Source organism: Capricornis sumatraensis, chromosome 14, assembly GCF_032405125.1.
Source record: "Capricornis sumatraensis isolate serow.1 chromosome 14, serow.2, whole genome shotgun sequence".
Classification (NCBI taxonomy): Eukaryota; Metazoa; Chordata; class Mammalia; order Artiodactyla; family Bovidae; genus Capricornis; species Capricornis sumatraensis.
This window is the reverse complement of record NC_091082.1, coordinates 34560739-34584789: the sequence shown is the minus strand read 5'-3', so window position 1 is coordinate 34584789 and position 24051 is coordinate 34560739. Positions and strand designations below refer to the sequence as shown.

Below are 24051 nucleotides of genomic sequence, written 5' to 3'. Positions count from 1 at the left end.
ACTAAACCTTGGACTGGGGCCGTTGAGGAGGCTATAAAAGACATTTTGGAGGAGTTGGGGAAATGTTTATATGCACTGTTTATTGCATCACATTATTGAATTAATGTTTATTTCTTCAGGATGAAAACAGTACTGGGATTATGTAAACAGTGTCCCTGTGGGCAGGAGATAAATACTGAAGTGTCAGGAGCGAGTGAAGTGTTGTGACATTTGCGATTTCCTTCCAAATGGCTCAGAAAGAAAGTACACCCTAAGTGATGAAACAGCTGTGGAAAATCTTAACCATTGTTGAATCCAGGGAAATAGCATTTGAATGTTTGCTGTATGATTCTTTCAGCTTTTCTGTAGACTTGAAATTTTTCAGAATACAAAGATGCGGGGAGTTGGATAAAACAAAGATTCAAGGTTAAAAACAAAAAACCGCACTGGGTATGTCAGATGACCTGGGATCTACTCTTCATTCAGTGATTAGAATATGGCTATGTAACAACATTTGCAGTAATGATAGGAGAAGGCAGTGGCACCCAACTCCACTACTCTTGCCTGGAAAATCCCATGGACGGAGGAGGCTGGTGGGCTGCAGTCCACGGGGTCGCTACGAGTGGGACTTGACTGAAGCGACTTAGCAGCAGCAGCAGCATAGTAATGGTAACCGCAAAGTCAAAGAGAGCGATCTGTTTATACACAACTTGTCAGGAAGTCTGAGCGCTTTACAAGTATTAACTCGTTTGAGTCACCTCAACAACCTTACAACGGGTATCACTGTATTATTGTTTCTAATTCAACTTTGGGAAACTGGGGAGCATAAGAGAGTTTAAACACCTGCCCAGGCCAACAGCGTGCAAGGGGCAGAGTCAGATTTGAACACTAACTGGGGCACCAATGCTTTTGTGAGATCAAATGTGAAAGCACTTGAAAGAGGCTGGAACACGACGCAGTGTCGTGTTGTCTTTAGCGGTCTGGAGGAGGGAGGCGATTCTGAAACTTGACGGCACGGCGCCTGGCCCCACTCGCGGCCAGCAGAGGGCAGCGCGCGGCCGGCAGGCGCTGGGGAGGGCCGCCCGTCGCGAGGCCTGAACTTCAGCAACGCGGGGCTGCTGGGAAAGGACCGGGAACGCGGGGCCCCACCCTCGGCAAGCAGGCAAAAAGTGGTTCTGCCATCGGGTGAGGGAGGGAAAGATCCCCAGGAATGCCTGCCGGGCGTTACCTCCTCGGCGCCGGTCACCGAGTACGCGTGCCCCTTCACCAGCTTCTGGAACGTGATGGCCTCCGAGTCCGCAGCGCTGGTGATCTGCAAACGCGGGAGAATCAGTCCGGCCTCCGCATCCCGCCTTCTCCCTCCTTCCCTCCCTCGCTCGGGTCCTACTGCAGGGCGTGGGTCCTGGGCGGTGGGTGAGAGAGCCTCCCCACTCCCGCCCAGAGCCCTCCCGCCGTTATTTACAACCAGAGGAGAGGCTGCAAGCAGCCCTCGGGGGGCGCCGCACTTGCACTCGTGTGTGTGCCCCGCGCAGTCACAAATTCCCGCAGGAAAAGGGCACGCCGTGCAGAGGGGGCTCAGGGCACACACCTGGGCGGCCCAAATGCGCTGGGTCTCTGGAAACCGCGCGGATCGCCCTGCTCCGCCCCGCTGCAGGGTTTACTCGAGAGCAGTCCTCCGTTTCTGCCTGACTTCAGAATTGGCGTCTGTCTATTAAGGCTTCCCCAGGGATCCCATTCCCCATCTGTTGTGATGGAGGTGGTTATTTTTGTCTGAGTCAACGAGAAGGGGTGCTAGTAGAAAGGGTCTCTGCCTGGACATGGTCTGCAGAGAAGGTCTGCAAATCCCTGCCTAGAGTCGCACACAGACTTGGACCGGCCAGAGCCAGGCTTCTTATGCCTGATCCCAGAGCAGCAACCAGCTCCTCCTGATTAGGACAGGCAAAAGACGGCCTCCCCGCCGCTGGGCACAGGCAAAGCCTGGCGGCTTCTTGCTGACAGGATGTCACACCCACCTCCCTTCCTCTGGCGAGGTGTGCCAGCAAGGCTAGCATGAGGGGATGGTTCCTCCCTATGCCTCCTAAAGTCTTCCTACAGGTCTGCTAACCCTGCACCAGTTGGGGGAAGGCTGCTGGGCTCTGGGCACAGGCCCTGCAGGTGGGCTGAAGGTGAATGGGGTCGGGCCCAGCAGAGGGCAGGGGACTCTCACGGAAGCTGTGATCTGGGTGGTGAGTCACAGGAGGATGAGGGTTGTATGTGGGCTGGAGAGAGAACGGCTGGAGGCTGGAGTCACCATTTGGGCACCAGTTGTACCCCCAGCCAGCCTGACTGTTGCCTAGCCACCCCTGGGCTCCAGGTGATGTGCAATTTGGTGGACAAAGGATGGGCTAGTTGTGCGGGGAGTAAGGGCAGTGGGTCTGTTTGGTCACTGTTGGAAGCTCACTTCCACTAGAGCAGATCAGGATTCTGCTGGGGAGGGAGGGGCCTGGACTTACATCGATGGAGCAGCCCAGGAGAGAGCCTTTCTGCAGAGCCTTCTGGATGATCCTGAACAGGTTGGGAGGGGCCTTCCTCAACTCATACCACTCGGCGATGCCTCCAGTGAAGTCCTCGAAGCCCTCGGTGGTGGCGCCTCCCGAAAGTGCTTCGTAACACCCATTGATCCTGCAGGAAGGGGAGAGACACTGTGGCCACTGGAGTTGAAACTTCTACTTCTCAAAGTGTCCCGCCCAACTCAGGCCTCTTTTGTTGGATGCTCCAGGGACCCTCTGCTCAGTCTCTCCTTGGTTTGTCTCCAGTTCCGGTTGCCCATGAGGGCAGGTGACTGTCCATGTGGTTACCACTGCCTGGTACTTTGTGAAATTTTTGGAAAAGTCTCATAGAACCTTAGGGCTGGAAGGACCTGGATGTTTATCTGGCCAACCTCCTGTACTGATTCTCTCTGCATCCTGGCAGGAAAGGGGTCTGCTAAATGGGCTGTTTGGCGGTTATAGCTTAAAAGGGGACAGCAGTTCAGTAATGAAAGCAGCTTTCCTGAGCATCCTCGGCACTGTCTTAGGAGGTGCTGGTCGCTCCTGATGGTGCCCTGGTCACAACGTTGGTGCCCTGTGGCTTCCCTAACTCTACTGCTTGTGTGTAGACTTAGCAGCAGTTCAGGCTCCAGCTTCTCACAGCTGGTGGCTGACTCCTGGCCCTCCTCCTTGGCAGGGGCTGGAGGGAACAGAAATCCTCCTGATGCCTGAGAGCTGCTCATTTTCCCAGAGATAGCCCAGGCAGCAGGGCCAGGACTGGGCACACTCTGGAGCGGGCTGGACAGATGGGGGTAGGGGTTGGGTTCCTGCTGAGAACAGGCAGTGTTGAGCACTGGACAAGGCAGCCTGTGGGAGATGCACCTAGGAGGGCTGGGGAAAACCATTTCTAATCGGTATATTATGTATTCTGGGCAAATTTCCATAATTTTCATACCTCTGCAATGGATCGTTTTGCTCATTTGGCAAAAAATCTTTGCTGCATTTAGCTGACAAAAATGTAACATGACCTGCCAAGGAAGTAGATGTCCTCAAGGCCAGCACGATCAGTACCGTAACGTGTTCCTGTGCATTTGGTGAAAAATGGCAATAGCCATGTGCATTATCTCCTTGAATTTCGAGCCCAGTTTTGTCCAGAGTAGTCCTTCTGTAGTATAGGACTTTTTTTTCAAAATCGTCCTTGAATAGTTTCTGTCTTTTCCAGAATGCAGGGGAGCTGGGGGCAGGCTGGCAGGGGCAGGATGCGGGCACTTACTTGGCGTAGGCCTTCTCCAGCAGCGCACTCCAGAACTCGCTGCCCTCTGCCGAGTGCACAAAGAGCAGCTCCCCGTCCTTGGTGGGCAGCCTGTCGTCCACCACCACCTCCACCCACTCGCCGTACTGCCAGAACTGCAGGGCAGGGAGAGAGAGGGCTGGCCTGGAGAAGGACCTGGTGGCAGGCGGCAGCCTGGGGTCCTTTCCACCCCTCGAGCCTCAGCTGCACCTGGCTTCTCCCGTAGGAGGCCCTGGGCGTAGGCTCCATGAGCCCACCCTGGGAAGAGGTGCTTCCTCCAGCCCTCTTCCTGCAGGTACATCCTCACTGAGAAACCAAGGACACACGCTTGCCCCTCCCTCTGAGGCCACACCCTCCCCTCCCACCCTCTACCCTGCACCTTATACTTTAAAATATACTATTTCTCATTTACCAGCATACAAGGAGGACAGTGAGCCATACCTTAATGTTTTGTCTCAGATCCTAAATAGCATACTTTTTTTAAAACTTGGGAACCACTTCCTGAGAACCCTGCCCTACCGCCCTCCTCGCCATTGCTGTCCTTACAGGGTCCCAGGTCGGTGGCAGGCCAGGGAGCTTCCTGATGTTTCTCAGTGTCCTTAGTAGAAGAGTATTGTTCTTGGCCCCTAGCATCTGCTCCTGGCCTCCAGGATCCATTCTAACCTCTACACTTGCTCCTAGTACCCAGGACATGATCCTGGCCCCCAGGTCCTGTTTGAATTGTGGTGTTGGAGAAGACTCTTGAGAGTCCCTTGGACTGCAAGGAGATCAATCCAGTCAATCCTAAAGGAAATCAACCCTGAATATTCATTGGAAGGACTGATGCTGAAGCTGAAGCTCCAATACTTTGGCCACCTGATGCAAAGAGCCGACTCACTGCAAAAGACCCTGATGCTAGAAAAGATTGAAGGCAGAAGGAAAAGGGAATGAGAAGGTTGGATGGCATCACTGATTCAATGGACATGAGTTTGAGCAAACTCGAGAGATAAAGGACAAGGAAGCCTGATGTGCTGCAGTCCATGGAGTTGTAAAGAGTCAGACATGACTGAGCAACTGAACAACAACCAGGACCTGATGAGAAGCTTGAGCCAGCTATTAAGTTACCTGGAAGTGGAAGATCCCCGCATAGTTCTCCTGGAAGCTCTGGTCCAGGGGGACGACTCGAGCCAGAATTTCTTCATTCAAAGTGAGGGAGGCAATGGCGGCCAGCAGCCAGCAGTCACCTGTGAACACAGCACAAGGAACTCTCATCAGAGAGGTCTCAGTGCCAAGAGAATATTAAACAGCTTGTCACCGCCTCTGGTGCTGGAAGCCTAAGGCCAACCTGGCCCAGATGTTCCAGCTGGTCCTCATGTGAGCAGTGTGGAGGAAGGCTGGGCTGATGCTTTGAGGGGACTGCTGAGGGAGAGATGTTTTCGTTGTGATAGCAGTTGGGTGGCGATGGGAGAATTCATTCCCTGAAAGACGTAGACGCTGTGGTGGCTGGACTGTGTCCTCACAGCTGGCTCCCTGCTTGGTCCGCCGGAGGTGCTCAGCAGTGAGCATGTGGGCAGTGAGGACACCAACCTGGCAGAAGAGGCTGCTGAGAACACAGGCTTTAAAGGTGAGATTGAGTGACAGGAAGAAAACATCGTGATGGATGGGAAGGGGTCGAATATCATGCATCTTCTCCTGGGAAAGGGATGTAGAGGCGAGGGAGGAGAGGCCAGCAGGTGGCCCGATGGATGCAACTACAAGGGCCTGAGTCTGAGAAGGCACCTTGGGCTGGGCTGTCTTCGAGGATGGACAAGGACGTATGAAGCCCTCTGCAGGGGGTGTGGGCACCACGCATGGGGAGTAAGGATGGGGACAGCCAGATGGGCAGCTGGTCTGGCAGCCTGGCCTTGGTCTCAGTGCCCTCCTCTCTGATAAGTGGGTCATTCACGAGGTGTAATGAGAGCACGTGTGTAAAGCGTGCACTCATTTCACGTGGTCAGAAGCAAGCTGATGGCGGGGAGGGGTCATGCTTTCCACGAGACGAAAGGTCCGACTGATGGAGGCTCTGGGGCAAGGATGAGGAAGGTTACTCCCTTCTTCAGGAATGTGCACTTTGCTACGATTTCCCATGACAATAATAGGAAATAGCCTCAGATGAGTTTGATTTCCATGGCTGGGTTTCTTTTTATGAATTGGCAGATCTATTAAAAGTGTCATGGGCTTCCACGTGGCACTAGTGGTAAAGAATCTGTCTGCCAATGCAGGGTTCGAACATGAGTTCGATCCCTGGGTCGGGAAGGTCCCCTGGAGGAGGAAATGGCAATCCACTCGAGTATTCTTGCCTGGAAAATCCCACGGACAGGGGAGCCTGGTGGGCTATAGTCCATGGGGTTGCCAAGAGTTGGACACAACCTAGCACACGTGCGCGCGCGCACACACACACACACACACACACACACACACACACACACACACACATTAAAACTGCTACTGAAGTTCACCATGGTCTCAGATTTCTGCAGACTATTTGGTGTCCTGGTAGTTCTTGAACTGGATTGTCCTGCTAACACTTAGCGATGATGCTGTATGAGTAGCTCTGAGGCCTCTGTGTGCTCATGACAACCTGTGGAAAGAGGGGGCCCACCCCTCCCTGATCAGTCAATCAGTAACCAAAGGAAGTTAAGTCACTTTGCTCCTCTGGTTGGGCAAATGCAGTGGGTTCTCTGTAGCTTCCCACTCAGCAGCCATTGCTCCCTTCCTGGCACCACTGACGACCCTCTGAGAAGCAAGCCTCCCCTGCCTCCTCCCTGCCTGTGAGGTTTGGGTGGCATGGACCCTGCCCCCAGGTGGGAGGTAGGTGGGTCTCTAGCAAATAGGCAGCACGTTCCCTGGCTTCAGTGGTTGGCTCGGGGAAGGTGCTGTAACCCAGCCAGAGCCAGGGAGGTATGAGGAGACCTCTCCTGGGGCTCGGGGGAGAGTGGACAGGTTCCTTCTTCTACTTCACTGGCTCTGCAATGATGTGTGGTCTACTGCTGCCGAAGCCATCCTGCAGCCAGCTCAAAGGAAGAGGGGCTGAAAGGTGGAGAGAGAGACCAGGCCCTGGTGTTATCACTGGATAGTTCCCTGGATCAAACTGTACCTGAAGCTGTAACTGTCTGGACTTCTATTACATGAACTGATCATGTCCCTATTTCCTTACCCATTAGCCAGGGCTACAGGTTCCTGCCACTTGACTGCAAGGGGTAGGTGGACACTAGCCATTACTTATGAGGCCTTCCTATGTGCCAGTCACCGTTCTAAGAGATGCAGTTTCATCATCTCATTCATTTCTCACAGAAGCTCTGTGATGGTGCTGCTACCATCTCCAGGTTAAAGCTAAAGATAACAGGGCTTAGGAGGTTAAATGCACTGCCAACTGTGAAATGCTACAAGGAAGTGTTTAGAAAGTCTGTTTGTCAGATCTCAGAAGACAACTTGTGGGTCAACTAGATCTTTATATAAGCCAAACTAGAGACTCTTTGACACACTTAGAATAGGATCTTGCAGAAAAACTTGGCATTGAGAGGTTTCACTGCTGGCCGTGGGGAGGAGCCCCTGATTGGTGGGGATGGACCTCTACGCAGAGGAATTTTCCTGGCCTGATTCCATATGCTGCCAGACAGGAACAAGATCGTCATTATAACAAACAACATTCAGCCTTTTCTGAGAACCCACCCTTCACTCAGGCTTCATCATATTATCGTTCCTGGAGGATGACGTCACCAGGCGCCAGCTGCTCTCAGAGTCAAGAGGTCCTCCTTTTCAATCTATTCCCCCTCCTCCGAGCCAGACCTTCTCCTGACTCTAGTCCTTTGAGAACCTGGAGATGCCTGTGATTCTTACCTTTCTTGAGGTTATTTGAGATTTTCTCGGAATCTTGGAAAAGGATTTGGGTCTCTCAGTACATGGAGGCAGACAGCCTTGCGGATAACATGGGCCCACGTGTAGGAATTTCAGTGGCATTTGTCCTGAAACCAGTTATTCCCATGGCTCCTGTGGCTCCACCATAAAATCCCTGAGCATCCTCCGAAGAGCTTCCCTGTCTGTCTGACTCTGGAGGGGCCATCCGAACGCCCTCCTGGTTCTGTTTCCCTCGGTACCAACAGGAGGATGGCCTTTACCTTGTGCATGTGTGTGGGCATCACACCGGTGTGTGTCTGCAGGACCATTCGGCTGCTTTTTAGCGCTGGAGATCACAGCTGACTATGCTACTACTCAGGGGACAGTGACCGAATGCATGAAGGACTGGATTTAGGTAGTGGTGCTATTTCTTTTCCCTTTTTTCCTTTTTGTGGGTCATCCATCTAGGTCAGTGCTGGCCACACTCCTCTCTCAGATTACTGCTCACCACCAGACCTGGATGCTCTTGCCACAGCCCAGAAATCAGTGGCCATGCCTCATGGCTCCCTGTTTTCTTACTTCGTGTCCTAGAACCTTTTTCCTGGTCACTCCAGGAAAGACCTCATCTCCTCTGGCCCTTCAGAGAGGATTGCTTTTTTGATCCTTTCCTATTCCAATCTAACTTGTTTCCTCCGATTATAAATTCTAGGATTTGTAATCCTAGAATGTTTCCTAGATGACAGAACTGTCCAAGAGGCAGTTTAGAGATTTAAAATACTTTAAGAATTAAGTTACTTGCTTGAGGTTGCAGGTCTTGGAAAGGGCAGAGCAGGGACCAGAGTTGGGACTCTTTTGCTTCCGCCAAAAGAAATGAGAGAAATAACAAGTAGCTAATATTTTGTGTGATATTTTGGAATTTACAAGATCATAGTTTACATTTTATTTGATGCTTACAGATATCTTTTGAGATGATCGTCCTTACAGTATTACTAATCACCTTTTTTGGATGAAGCTCAGGAAGTCTTGTGTTCTACCCAGCTGACAGGTCTTACATGCAAATCGTCTGAATCCACACCCTGGGTTTTGTTTAAAAAACATACCTTGCAAAAGACTTCCTTTGGTTAAGAGCATCTGACTCTTATAACTAGGGAAAGAACCCACTAGGAAAATCCAACTGCAATTCAAATTTAAAACTAAGTGGTAGGGGCTTCCCTGGCAGTCCAGTGGTTAAAACGCTGCCTTCCAGTGCAGCAGGTGTGTGTCTAATCTCTGATTGGGGTAATAAGATCCCACATGCCTTGCGGCCAAAAAGCCAAAACATAAAACAGAAACAATATTGTAATGAATTCAATAAAGACTTAAAAAATGGTCCATATCAAAAACATCTTTTAAAAAACCCCAAAACTAAGGGGTAACAAGCTGCAGCTTCCTGAAATCCTATATTGCATGTTAATATCCCAAAATCCTTGGCTCAGAAATATTAAAACATGTCACCTATTCAATGCAATGCAGTTCCCTAAGGCAACAGGAGGATGGCCTGTCATTGCACAGCCAAGCCCCTAGCACTAAGGTCACAGCACAAGCAAGGGTAAACAAGAGTTAGATGCATTTTATGGTCAAAGGTTCAAAGTTTTTCATATATACACACATATAAGTGGCTCTAAGTCTTATTTCTAATAAGGTAGAAACATTTGAAATCCTATTTTATAATAGTATACTTTTATATTATTTTATACTTCTGATTTCTTAAGTCCGTCCCTCACCAAATGCAGCAAAATATTTTTAACAAATTTGGGAAGCTCCCTTACAAAACTTTTTTTTTTTTTTCCATATGGCAAATTCGCTTTGGCTTTCTATTTTACATATGGTAATGTAAGTTCCCATGTTACTCTTTCCATACATCTCACCCTCTCCTCCCCTCTCCCCATGTCCATAAGTCTATTCTCTATGTCTGTTTCTTCACTGTTGCCCTGAAATTCTTCAGAACCATTTTTCTAGATTCTGTATATATGTGTTGCTGCTGCTGCTGCTGCTAAGTCGCTTCAGTCGTGTCCGACTTTGTGAGACACCATAGATGGCAGCCCACCAGGCTACCCTGTCCCTGGGATTCTCCAGGCAAGAACACTGGAGTGGGTTGCCATTTCCTTCTCCAATGCAGGAAAATGAAAAGTGAAAGTGAAGTTGCTCAGTCGTGTCCGACTCTTAGCGACCTCATGGACTGCAGCCTACCAGGCTCCTCCATCCATGGGATTTGCCAGGCAAGAGTACTGGAGTGGGTTGCCATTGCCAGTATTTATCTTTATCTTTCTGACTCACTTCATTCTGAATAATAGGTTCTAGGTTCATCCACCTCATTAGAATGGCCCTCATCAAAACCTATTTTTAAAGTTTATTTAGTATCTGTTCATATAAACTTTCTCAGTAACAAAATCTGAAAACAATGGTTAAAGCAGTTTACGTTCATGCAGACTTACTATGTGCCAGGCCCTGTGCTAAAATGCTTTCATGTACTGTGAGTAAAAAAGTATCACCTGTCACTTCAGTAAACAAAGAATGTTGTTGCCGTCAAACCATCAGCCACTGCAGTGGCCCTGACAGTGAGCCCTGAGGGAAAGTCAGGATGGAGAAAACTGGGACACTGTTCCTAGACAGTTAAGATGCATATCTAAGGAGTAACTTCAATGAGCCCAGACTCTTGCATCTTCTCATACATAGAAAAGCATTGAAATCATTAACTTGAGAGTCTGTTTTTTATGATTAGCAATAATATTTTAATGTTGAAATCCATGTTTTGTTTTTGTTTTTCAGCAAACCCCCTATATATCCTGCATATCCTTCCTTATGTCTTTGGAATGATTCCTCAGAGCTAGCTGAGAGGTTGTCTCCCAGACTACAGTCCTCAGTAACATCCCCAAATAAAACATAACTCACAACTTTTAAGTTATGTGGCTTTTTAACTTGAAAGTATCATGAAGTTGCCACAAAACAATTTGAGAGGGACCTTCCTGTTGGTCCAGTGGTTAAGAATCTGCCTGCCAGTGTGGGGGACATGGATTCAATCCCTGGTCCAGGAAGATCCTACATGCAGCGAGGCAATTAAGCCCAGCCACAGCTGCTGAAGTTTTCACTCTAGAGTCCATTCTCTGCAATAAGAGAACCCACCACAAGGAGAAGCCTGCACAGTGCAACTAGAGAAGACCCTCACACAGCAGTGAAGACCCAATGCAGCTTAAAAAAAAAAAAGCTAAAAACCAAAACAAAACCATTTGATACAGGTGGGTACTATTACCACCTTCTGTAAGGAGACTGGGGGGTTCACCCCAAGGTCCCAGCTAATGAATGGCTGTCAGGTGTGAGCAAAGCACACTCTGTTAATGCATAATCGGAACAGTCTCCTTGGCAAACAGGTGTCAATTTCTAACTCACTTAGTTCCCAGGACATGGCCCAGGGCTTTTGTCCTTGAGCGGTGACTCCATTATGTTTCAGCATTGGGGCTGCTCAGTGTTTTTCCTTTCTACTTTCCTGCTCGCTCCACCTGGATGGCCACACCTGCCTGAGGGTTTTCTCCCCACAAGGAAGCCTGTTCTACACGCCTCATCAGCTGCAGCCTCACTCAGTGCCACCCCTCCTGGCTGAGGGTTCCCCCTACCAAGGTCAGAATCTACCCATCCTACAACGGTTTAAAAAAACCCATCTGCTCTGGGTAACCCCATGGTGACCTGCTCCTGCAGAGGTGAGCAGGGTGGAGAGGAGGCACTGGAGTCTCCTCCTGGCACAGCCTGTTTGGGTCGGCCACGTTAAGGTCTGGATAAAACCAGGCTGACCGGTACAGGCCAGGACAGATGACCCACTGACCTCTGAGGCTCCAGCCCACCTGTGGTTCTAACTGGTTTGAAAGGATGCCTGCCAGTGACCAAGGCCTCTCCTGGAATGCTGCCACATGGATGGGGCTTGAAAAAGAAAGATCCAGTGTGTACTTCTATAGATATTTAAATTATATGTCTATAAGAGACTCTGAAAGTGAAAATGGCTGTCGTGTGTGACTCTTTGAGACCCCATGGAGTGTAGCCCACCAGGCTCCTCTGCCCACAGAATTTTCTAGGCAAGAGTACTGGAGTGGGTTGCCATTTTCTCCTCCAGGGGATCTTCCTGACCCAGGGATCAAACCCATGTCTCTTGCATCTCCTGTATTGTCAGGCAGGTTCTTTTTTTTTTTTTTTTAATTATTTTTAAATTTTAATTGGAGGCTAATTACTTTACAATATAGTGGTGGTTTTTGCTATACAGTCACATGAATCAACCATGGGTGTACATGTGTTCCCCATCCTGAACCTCCCTACCACCTCCCTCCCCATCCCATCCCTCAGGGTCATCCCAGTGCACCGGCCCTGAGCGCCCTGTCTCATGCATCGAACCTGGACTGGCGATCTATTTCACCTATGATAATATACATGTTTCAATGCTGTTCTCTTAAATCATCCCACCCTCGCTTTCTCCCACAGAGTCCAAAAGTCTGTTCACTGTGTCTCTTTCGCTATCTCGCATATAGGGTCATCATTACCATCTTTCTAAATTCCATATATATGCGTTAATATACTGTATTGGTGTTTTTCTTTCTGGTAGGCAGGTTCTTTACCACTAGCGCCATCTAGGAATCCTGGGAGGAATGGTTATGCCTCCTCATTCGATTGCAGAGGCTTCCAGCCAGGCTGTTAATGTCCAACAGTGTTCAAAGCTTCTCTGACTAGTGTGCTCTGTCCTCCACCAGCTGTTCATCCTTAGAATTAACTCCAAGGGCATCATCCTGACTGGAGAGGCATAGACAATCATTTACTCCATTTAAACTGTGGCCCACATTCTTGGCTAGAAAAATTCATCATCATAAAATTGCTACTTCCTGTTAAGCCAATCTATAAATCTAATGCAATCCCAATAAAAATAGCAAGAGGATTTTTTAAAAATTGGAACACAGCTGATTCTAAAATTTACTGGGAAAAAATAAACATGAAGCCTAGCCAGCAAAAAAATCTAAATATCTCTTAGATATTAAAACACACACATAATAAATTAGCACAGATCTTGTGCATGAACATAGAGATACATAAATGGCACTGAATAGAAAGCCCAGAAATAGTTCCAAACGTAGGAATTTAGTAAAGATAAATTATTCACAAACGAAATGGGAACAACTGAGTACCCATCTAGAAAAAAAATCAAATTATAGCTCATCTTGTCATGGGAGTAAATTCTAAATGGAATAACATTTATATATAAATATACTGTATATCTTAATTATATATTTTATATGTTACATGTAAATATTATAAATCTAGCCATGTGTATTATCTATATATTTTTGCTTATGTATTTATGTGATATACTGTTATGTTTTAATACAGTCACAATATGATAAATCTAGCCATTTGTATTATTGACATATTTATTCTTCATGTATTTATATGATATACTGTTATGTTTTAATACAAATTCACACTATGATAGCATTATAATATTTTTATAAATCCATATACTCTATAAGAGATAATGGGAGAATTCTTTTATAACCTTAGAGTGGAGATATCATCAAATTACAACTTAGAGGTCATAAAATCTTCTAAGAAGCATTCTTTGGGTCTTTTTATTTCTTGTAGACAGTACAGTGTTAAACGGTCTTTATTTATTTATTTTTGGCTGTGCTAGGTCTTCGTGGCTGCGTGCAGGCTTTTCTGTAGTTCCAACAGTGGGGGGCTACTCTTTCGTCGTGGTGTGCAGGCCTCTCACTGTGGGGGCCTCTCCTGTTGCCGAGCACAGGCTGTAAGGCAAGCTCACTTCAGCAGGTGCTGCGCGTGGGCTCAGCAGTTGTGGCACGTGGACTTAGTTGTTCCGAGGCGTGTGAGATCTTCCCAGATCAGGGAAGGAACCCGCGTCTCCTGCACTGGCAGGTGGATTCTTTACCACTGAGCCACCAGAGAAGCCCACAACAGCTTTTAAATTAGTCCACTGAGTAAGGTTGCTGCTAATGGATTTTAAAAGCCATAAAATGTTTAAATGATAAACTTAACTACATTAAAGTTAAAAAAAAAAACCTACATGGTAAACAAATCACAATAAGCAAAGTCAAACTAAAAAATAACAGGGAAAAATATCTGTTACTCAGATCCCAGACCAAAAGTTATGTCTAAATCTTCTCAGTATTTAACAAGAAAAAAAATGAAAGCTCAATAGAAAAATGGGCAATGACATCAACAGAATCAATGGGAAAAGGAAAAATTAATGGCTCTTACACATATTAAAAGGCACTTACCCTCACTCATCATAGAAGAAGCATAAAGTAAAACTACACTGAGATACCATTTTCACCCTTGGGAGTGCCAAGGTCAAAGCGTGATGATCTGGAGAGGTTGTGGGGGAGTGTACACCCTCAGTCCTGGCAAAGGCAGCTTGAGGCTATTGTCCATGTGCTCCAGCAATTCCATATGGAGTCATCTCCCTACAGATATTCTCACATGAGAAATGATGTATGTACAAGTTTATTTACTGCAGCACTCACTGCAACAGAAAGGTCTGAAACAAGGTAAACGACCATCCCCAGAGGAGAGGTGAAACAGACTACTGTCCTTCTCCAACGATAGTCTATGCAGCCATAAGAGGGAATGAAGATGCTCCCTGTTGATACAGAACGATCCCCAAGATGTGCTATGTGGAACACAGCAAGCACAAAACACCACCACCACAAAGAGGAAACAGGAAAAGAGAAGATGGGGGGACCCTGTACTGGCCTCCCTTTTCTAACTCATATCTTCACAATCTGAAGTTATTTTTGGATGATTATATAGAAGAGAAACGTGTTCTTCTATAAGCTTAGATTATAGTTTTATTACCATAAACTCTAGTTTATTGCCCTCAATAGATAATTGGTTAGGTTAATACTTGTAGTGAAAAAAAAAAGTAGCTTAATATCAATTACTCTAAATGAAAATTCTTTTTGGCAGAAGTCTTCTATAATAATTGCTCCATAGTCATTAAGAACCCTGGAGGAGGGCATGGCAACCCACTCCAGTATTCTTGCCTGGAGAATCCCTATAGACAGAGGAGCCTGGCAGGCTGCAGTCCATGGGGTTGCAAAGAGTCAGACACGACTGAGCGACTAAGCATGGCACAGTCAATAAGAACAAAGAGTAGATCAAGTCACTTATTCCTGTGTCCTCCAAAGCGTGTTCTATAGAAACCAGTTCCTCAGGTTAACAGATGTTCCTTCAGAAATGTGTTCAGTGGTCAGATAAGTTTGGGAAATGCAAAGCTAACTAGGTCAAGTGTGGAGACATTCAGAGTCTTTCAATAATTATACATGGTGACCTCCCCAAAGCAGGGCCCTGGATGGCTCCACGGTAAAGTACCTGCCTGCAATGCAGGAGACACAGGAGATGCGGGTTAGATCCCTGGGTCGGGAAAGATCTCCTGGAGGAGGAAATGACAACCCACTCCAGTATCCTTGCCTGGAGAACCCCATGGATAGAGGAGCCTGGCAGGCTGCAGTCCATGGGGTCAAGAGTTGGGCACGACTGAACTCATGCACATATACTTTAGAACTGATTGTTTTGCTACAAGACACACACACACACAAACATGTGTATATATATGCTTTGGGGATGGGGGGGTAAAGCCAAAAAAATGTCTGAGGAATGAGGCGTGGTATATCTAAATACCAACATGTTCTGACTCACCACCTCTCCTCTGCCTTTTGCATCCTGGGAGCCTGACTCCTGCCTTGGTCTGTCCTGAGCCCCAAACACAAGCAGGGACAGTGTCAGACCTGGGTCACTACAGGTCCCTGACTGCCCTGGCTGCCGGTGACATTTCCTTTCAGCAGGCGGCTCCTGGCCAAGACCCCTCCCTGAGGCAGCAGACAGGGTCCTGCCCAGAGGTTCCCAAACTATACCAAAGCCTGACCGCAGGCTGGACAGACCGGCTATTCCGACATCTGGGCTACCCACACACCCAGCTCAGCTTCTGCTCCTGCTTTCAGTCCTGGGAGACACTCGGCCAGTCCAGGCCTGCAAGGCTGGGGAGGGGGGCTGGGGGATTTTCTGTTCTGCTTTGCACCCTTAAAGCTTACTTGGTGCCCAACACCTTCCTGCCTGGTCAAGCAGGGGCTCACCAGCCCTTCCTCCCAACACCGGCACCACATCCAGACTTAACTCCCGGTAAGGGGCAGTCGTCACCCCGCATGGAGAGGGGACTGAGAATGCGAGTGCCCCGGGAAAGGGAACTGTGGCTTCAAATGCCCTCACGTGAAAATGACTGAGACAGGTCAGTGCGGGGATGAGAGAGGCGGTGTTCTGGGAATCTGGAGCAGGCTGGGGGGCGAGGGGCAAGTGGAAAGCAGGAAAGAAAGGAAATCACCCAGGGGAGGGGATCCAGGGCCTCCAGCCAGACTTGCCCCTTGATTTTGGACGTAGGCGGGCATTGCCCTGCCCCATGGGGACCTCTGGATCCCTGTAACAGGCGTGTCTCACTGGAGGTTGCGTTCATGCCTGTTTCCTCAAAGAACTGCCTCACTTGCCTTGCACCGCATTCTCTCACCTCCCCACACCCCTTTTTGCCTCTAGCACCAGGAAACTTCTGCGCCAACGCCACCCTCTCGGGGTTCCTCAGAGGCTGGCTCTTGGCTGCCCTGTCAGTCCCCTTTGGCTGGGTTTTCTCCTCCAACCCAGGCCCTAGGGATTGTCCTTCCAGCAAAACCCCTACAAGTCGGCTCCATGATGTCCTAGGGACCTGCTCTGCGGCTAACAGGCGGTGCACAAACCCACAGGCAGGGTGCCTGCCACCTGGGAGCGCTGGCCTGCTGGAGGAGAACCTCGGGGCCGGCAGCACCCAGGCTGACGTGGCCCAAGTCAGCGTGGGTTGATGGTTCGCTCACCCAGGAGGCTAGAAGAGCCCCAGCCATCAGACACAAGGAAGGGGCTCCACGGGTGCCCACAGTCCCCCCAGGCAAACCCCAAACCAGAAGGGAAAGACCCCCTGGATAGAGGTGGGAGGGCAGATCTGGATATGAATCCTGACCTCGCCGCTTAAGACTGTGTGATCTCGGACACCTTTCTTAATTCCTCTGAGACCATGTTTTCTCAGCTGTGACGTGGGTAAAAGACACACATATCCTCAAAGGGTTGTTAGGATCAGATGGAAAAGGGAAACTAGGGTTCTTGGCTGGGTTTCAGAGGTCTGTAACCCAGAGACACAGTGTGGACATTTTGCCTGTATGCAAACACATGCATTTTCCAGGGAGGAGTCAGGTTTCACCCCCACTTCATACCCCGAAAGTTAAAAAACAGCAGAGCTGACACAGAGTTCAAATCCTGGCTCTGACTGGGGGCATACTACTCTCTGTGTGCCTGTTTTCTCATGTATACATGGGTTTCATAATAGGAAACTGTCTCGAGTTGAGAATTAGATGCAAGAAAATAAGCATTTAGAACATTGTCTCTAGGTGTTGGCTGTTCTTAATCTTCTAACATTATAGAAGAGAAACCTGAGGCCTGGAAGAGGTGAAGTCTTGACCGAGGATGCGTTATGCACCAAACATTGGCCACAGCAGGCTGCCCTGTTTCGGAAAGGGTGACAGCTCAGGATGGGGGTGCAGGAAGGTGGGAGTGAGGAGGGAGGGGAGCCCCCCAGGGTGGGGAGGAGGAGGGGGTGAGAGGGGAAGGACTGAGACCACTAGTGCATGTGGGGCCCGTCTCATCATTGTGAGCCCCTGCCAGCTCGTCCGAAGTGAGGGGGGAGGGGAGGGGGTGTAAATACAGGTGAAGGATGAGCACCGATGAGGGTGTAGACCCAAACGCATTCACTCAAAACCCCAGAGAGACAGAGAGATCCCCTTGTGGCTCAGTCGGTCAAGAATATGCCTATCAATGCAGGAGACTCAGGTTTGAGCCCTTGGTGGGGAAGATCCCCTAGAGAAGGAAATGGCAACCCATTCCCGCATTCTTGCCTGGGTAATCCCATGGACAGAAGAGCCTGGTGGGCTACAGTCCATGGGGTCACAAAAGTCGGACGCAACTTAGTGACTCGGCCACCACCACTCACCTTCACCCCCACCCCTGCCCCGCCTGGGATTGTGGCAGCTGTCCCTCTCTACTCCCAGCGCAGGACCAGGGACTGAGTACCGCCCCTCTGGGCTGAGGCTGGTTGGTGGTCTCTTCTCTGCTCTGTCCCCTCGCAGAACCCAGGAGCCTCCTCCTGTGTCTGCAGTTTGATAATTGCTTTCTCTCCCTCCACGCCTTTCCCAGGCGTTTTCCGCACAAAACTTCTACTACCTTTGTGCCTACAGCAGAAGAGGATTCGTCAGTTCAGTTCAGTTCAGTCGTTCAGTCATGTCTGACTCTGTGCGACCCCATGGACTGCAGCACACCAGGCCTCCGTGTCCGTCACCAATTCCCAGGGTTGACTCAAACTTATGTTCATTGAGTTGGTGATGCCATCCAACCATCTCATCCTCTCTCGTCCCCTTCTCCTCCCACCTTCAGGGTCTTTTCCAGTGAGTCGGTTCTTCGCATCAGGTGGCCAAAGTATTGGAGTTTCAGCTTCAGCATCAGTCCTTCCAGTGAATATTCATGTTAGCTTTAATTTCTTCACTTGTTCAATGACTACTTTGTGTTTTCTCTCCGGCCTACCCTCGGGCACCTGGTGAGATCACTTAGGCCATTTTTGCTCAAGGGACCCCAGGGAATCTCCCGCAAGTTCAAACTTCCCCCTCCCTCCCCTTCTAATTTGTTGAGAAAGGGAGGTCTGAGCAGGATTTTGGCTGTTAAGCACAGCTGCTGCGCCCTTCTGGACTCAGGCACCTGGATAAAGGTCTAACTGTCCCTAGCCGGGCTGCCCTCCTCCGGCGCCTCCACAGCCTCACCGTGACCCTGACCAGGTACACGCAGGCTTCCCTCCGCACCGCACGCTCGGCCGCACCCAGACCCCCACCCTCTGAGCACACAGCACCTCCAGGCAGACCTCGTGAATGGCTCCTTTAAGCTCCAGGGCCCTCTTCTGAAAAGGTAAATACACGCAGAGCCACGTGGGTAAATTTCCAGAGCTGTGCTCCCCGGGCCTCTGTGTCTGGTCCCGAGGGTCAGCGTTGAGCACCGGCCAGGCCGCCTGGGGCCCGTTGCGGGGAGTGGAACGGTGACGAGGATTGTATTTGTGGCTGCTGGAAATTTTTCCAAGAGCGGAGCAGGCTATTTGTTTACGCCTTCTCCTTTCTTTCCCACCATCCCTGTCTTCCCTCCAACCGCAGGGAACTGGAGCAGAGAAGCTGGAAGATGCCGGCTTCCTGCTCACCTGTCCAGCGGCAACTCTATTACTCTAGGGAGAGGTGCCTGCTGACGGTCCCAGGAGAATGGCAGCTCTGCGAGGGGCCGGGACCCTGTCACGGTGGAGCATGTGCTCTGTGAAGCAACAGACGTCTCAGAGAAAGAGACAGAACCCAAAGCCCAGGGCTGGCCTCCCAGGGCCCTCTCCACCTTCTTGGCCAGACCGGCACCTCTGAGCACCTGCCCTTGCACTGACCCTGAGTACGTGCCTGTTTTTTTCCTCCCATCTGGGCTCAAACTCCCTGTTCCCGTGGTCCCTCCTGAGCCAGGTCTAGAGAAGGACAGAGCTTCCTCTCCAGGGTTCATCAGACAGCAAGGGGGATGATGATCAAAGAAGATGGAGTAGAAGAGATGGGGGTGGGGGAAGGTGAACACCGAGCCTCAAGTCCAAACAGGGCACATGGGCTATAGGGGGGTGGGTCTCAAGGAGGGGAGCTTAGACTGGTCCTGAGAGGGAGTGGAGGTGGGGCGGGAAGAACTTGCAGGGAGAGGCAAGGTCCAGTGCAGATACTGAAAGGTATGGGGGCGCGTGGCACCATCCAGGAGCGTGGGAAGCAGGGCAGAGCACAGTGAGGATGCTGGGGTCCTGGGTAGGATGGAGGCTGGACATGGGTTATACTTCTGCAGAGTCTGAACTGACCCCGGAGGGAATTTAAACTGAGGTTCCTTTTCACCCTTTCTTCTTCTGCACAGACCCTCCAGGCACAAGAAAATAACACTTGCTTCAGAAAGGGCTTCTTCCTGCTGGGGAAGAAGGACCCAAGGATTGAACCCGGGTCTCCTGAATTGCAGGCAGACTCTTTACCAGCTGAGCCAGCAGGGAAGCCCTGGAGAGAAAGTAAGGACGCAGAACAGAGAGGACTGGATGGATGGGGGGACAGTGGTGGTGGGGGAGTGGGGAGAGGCAGAGACAGGAAGAGTCTGGTACAGAGAAAGGGCTGTGGCGGTCTTTGTTGTTGCTGTTTTTCTTTTGCCTAAAGCCCAGTCCACTGATCTTCCTGTCGTGGGCACCCGGTAAAGCTGGCTGAACGGAGGCAGAGAGGGCCTCGGGGCTGGGCGGAGTGTCCCAGGAAAGCTTGGTGGGTGAAGGGAGTCCAGAAACTGGGAGCACCAGCCCAGCCAGCTCAGTGCCCCTCCTGCACTGGGAAGCCCCGGAGAACACACCCGCCCCAACCAAAACAGGCAGCCTTGGGTTGCCACTGTGGTGAAGGAAGGACAAGGCCATTATGCAAAGGGGAGGAACTGTGGCATCTTCCAAAAATGGCAGCCTCGATATTTCTGGTTGCACGTGTTCTTCTGGAACCTTGCCCATCCCCACCAGGGGGTGGAATCTGCGTTCTCCCCTTGAACCTGGTGGGCCTCTGTCTGTCTCGATGAACAGGCGTGGCAGAAGGGATGCTTCCTGACTTCTAGGGCTCTCTACAACTTCTGTGTAAGAGGGTGAGCTCCCTTAAAGCCCCCGTGGGAGATGCCACACCGGAGGCAGAGAGACTCTGGAGCTTCAGCTGACCAGCCTCCAGCCTAGACACCAACCTGTGGCTGAGGGATCGTCAGGTGCCCCCCGGCCCCATCCACCCCAACCCCATGGGAGACCCCGAGAGAGTCCCCTGGCTGAGGCCAGTCATCCTTCAGAACCACAGAGAGAACGAGGAAATGATTGGTATTGTTTCAAGCCTTTGATGGTGGGAGGCAGGTTGCTAAACAATAGCTACAGGTGTAAGGAGAACAGGACCTTCCTGAAATCTGTGCCTGGCCAGGGGCAGTAAGATGCACCTGCCAACTAACAGAGAGGAGTCCACATGGAGAGATGTTGGTGCGAGGATGCTGATACCCAGTCACTCCGAGGTCCCCGGGGTACCCCAGTACCCGAGATGCACTGCACATGCCTGGTCCAGGAAGCTGGCACGATAGATGGCCCTGGCAGGGGGAGTATCCCCGAGGTGCAGGAGGGCCAGTCTCCTCCTTTGCTGCAGCAGCTCCCCAGGGGAGGGCTGGAGCTTTTCTCCCACAGGGTCAAACATCCCAGCAAGGCCGCCCTGACTGTGGTTCCATATTGTTTCCTCCTTCCCTAGGATGACGCCCGCTCCTAACTGTGGCTGGCACTGTGTGGAGTCTTCACCAGTTCCCAGCACAGGCATCGCACCCTGGGTGCCCAGTGACCACCCTCCGTCTGCCCCATGGTACTTAATGCGTCCCTAGTCTCCTCTTCCTGGGTCTATCACGGTATCCCCCAGGAACATTTTTGCTCCCTCTACCCCCAAGGGATGTTTGGCACTGTCTGGGGACATTTTTGGTTGCCATGCTTGGAGAGGGGGATGCCAGTGCATCTTTCAGGCAGAGGCTGGGAGTGTGCCATGCTCTCAGCCCCTGGAACGGGGAATGACCCAGTCCCAACTGTCAGCTGTGCTGGGGCCAGGAAACCCTGCTCTCTCTCGAGTCCTGCTTACCTTGCGTTTCATCCCTGTAGTACTTTGCTCCTTTGCTTTCCATGGTGATGGCTACATATATGACCTTTCCTGAGACTGAGACACTGGTATGGGCTTCCCAGGTGGCTCAGTGGTAATGAATCCACCTGCCAATGCAAGAAATGCAGGTTCGATCCCTGGGTCAGGAAGATCCCCTGCAGAAGGAAATGGCAACCCACTCCAGTATTCTTATCTGGGAAATCTCATGGACAGAGGACCCTGGTAGGCTACAGTCTATAGGGTCACAAAAGAATTGGACACAATTTACTGACGAAATGAGACACTGGTATCTAACAATCTCCAGCAGGCCTGATGCCCTGCTGACGGGACGAATCTCTCTTGGCTGAGGCAGCCTGGTGAGTCTTAGCTTTGGAATGGAGCGGAAGGAAGTCCTGAGGAGCCAATAGTGCCCCCACTCTGGGCACTGGTGGGGATGGGACCGGGGGGGGGGTTCTCCGAGGAAGCATACACTCTGCCAGGGCCTGGGCCGCAGAGATGAGTCCCAAGGGGCTGTCCCTTCCGTAACTGCTTCCTTGCCTGGAGTAGCCCAGAAAAGGGTGCCCCCAACCAGAATGACGCCTCCATACAATCACGTCGCATTGTATCAGCGCTGTCAGGGGCAGGAGGGGGAGTGGGGGGGGGGGAAGGGGGGGTGCTCCACTCTGCTCACATCCCAACCCTGGCTGTAACACGGGGCTTCAGTCTCCTTCCGTGAGCCGCACGCAGAGCTGGAGCAAGAACAGATGATCCAAGCCGGGTGCGCTCCCTCCCTCCCTCCGCCTGATGCTCCTGCGGAGCACTCTGAGAGGGAGATGGAGAAGGGAGGATGGAGGGGGATGGGGTGCCAAGGCCTCAGGGGCACACTGTTGCACACTGAGCTTGCATGTATGACCAGAAGGAGGCCAGGCTCCGTGCGCCAGGAGGACACAGCCTACTGTCCATCTCTGCTCCCTAGCTCCCTGTGAGAGTGGCCCCCACGGGGAGCCCCTGATAGCAGTGTTACCTGCCAGCTCTCTCTTGCATTCCTGCCAGCCACAGCCACATCCTCGCTGTCCTCCTCAACCCCTCTGTGCCCCAGGCCCCCACAGGAGAGGAGGTGGAGCCAACCCTCCTTCTAGATTCCTACTTCTCAGAGCTCCGGGAGGGTCCAGCCAGCAGGGGTCTACTTTCCTGACTTCCTGGGGGCCCTCACAGTGTCGAACTAAAGGAAAAGTCTCACGGTGGCTGGGGCAGCAAATGCAGGGGAGAGATCACACAGGGGACTGTGGTAAGAATGAGCACGGGAGAGGCTTCCCTGGTGGCTCAGGGGTGAAGAGTCTGCCTGCCACGCAGGAGGCACGGGTTCCTTCCCTGGTCTGGGAAGATCCCAAATGCTGCGGAGCAGCTGAGCCCATGCGCCACAACTATTGAGCCTGTGCTCTAGAGCCCGGGAGCGGCATCTGCCGAAGCCCTTGCACCCTATAGCTTGTGCTCTGCAGCAAGAGAAGCCACTGCAATGAGAAACCCATGCATGCAACTAGAGAGCAGCCCCAACTTGCCACAACTAGAGAAAAGCCTGTGCAGCAATGAGACCCAGCACAGCCACAAGTAACTGACTAAAAATTATTCAAAAGACCAAACGAATGAATGTGAGAGGGTTCCTCACTCTGATCCCCAAGGAGAGAGGGACCCCCAGTGACACACCCTTAAGGTTCTGCACCTCACGGGAAACGGAAAGATGCAAATGCCACCTTGTTCCCATTTCCCAGGTGGGTAAGTGGAAGCTCGAAGCTGAAAACAGCAGAGGCGCTGCAGACAAAGTGGGTGCTGGGAGAGGAGGGCCCAGGCAAGGGGGAGTGAAGAGCCTCCCAGCTTCTGGAAACATCAGGGAAAAATGACCGTTGCATGAGGCCTGAAAGCTGGGGCAGGAGACTTCACTGAGTTTCCTGAACTTTCCTCCAAACACCAGCTCCTCCGTCATCTCCTCTCCACAGCTTCAGTGTTTGTCAAAGCCAAGTGCTAGAGCCGACCCCGTGGGGTATTCAAAACCAGCCTCATGTACCTCCTCCCCTCAAGCCTCGCTCTCCCCAAAGGTAATGTGCAATCTGCAGCTGTTAAACCCTTACTAAGTGTCAGCCTCTGGCAAGCAGAGCTTTCCATACACTATTTAATTCCATCTTCATAGCCCTATGATGTAGATACTATTATCATCCCATTTTATGGATGAGAAAACTGAGGCTTGATGAGGATGGTGATTTGCCTCATGTGACAGAGCCAAGAAGGGGCGGAACCAAGAAGCCAACTTCTAACTGGTGGACACTCAAGTCCTCACTCTGGACACTGCTATTTACAGATGTTTACTGATGTGTGGGGCTTCCCTGGAGGCTCAGGCGGTAAAGGACCTGCCCGCAATGCAGGAGACCCAGATTCAATCCCTGAGCTGGGAAGATCCCCTGGAGAAAGGAATGGCGACCCACTCCAGTATTCTTGCCTGGAGAATCCCATGGACAGAGTAGCCTGCAGGCTACAGTCCATGGGGATACAAAGAGTCAGACATGACCGAGCAACTAACACTTTCACTTCTTCACTGATACATATGCCTTGCTTGGCT

At 50.9% G+C, this 24051-nt stretch overlaps 1 protein-coding gene across 1 annotated transcript in view; it reads right to left on the bottom strand.

Moving 5' to 3' along the window:
• Positions 1–24051, bottom strand: part of CAPN2 (calpain 2) — a 57365-nt gene that overhangs the window by 22081 nt on the left and 11233 nt on the right. The window contains exons 3-6 of the mRNA XM_068985966.1: positions 4882–5000; positions 3760–3893; positions 2472–2640; positions 1208–1291 (exon numbers count right to left, since the gene is read on the bottom strand). Coding sequence (XP_068842067.1) covers positions 1208–1291; positions 2472–2640; positions 3760–3893; positions 4882–5000 — 506 coding nt within the window. The remainder of the gene's footprint in view (positions 1–1207; positions 1292–2471; positions 2641–3759; positions 3894–4881; positions 5001–24051) is intronic.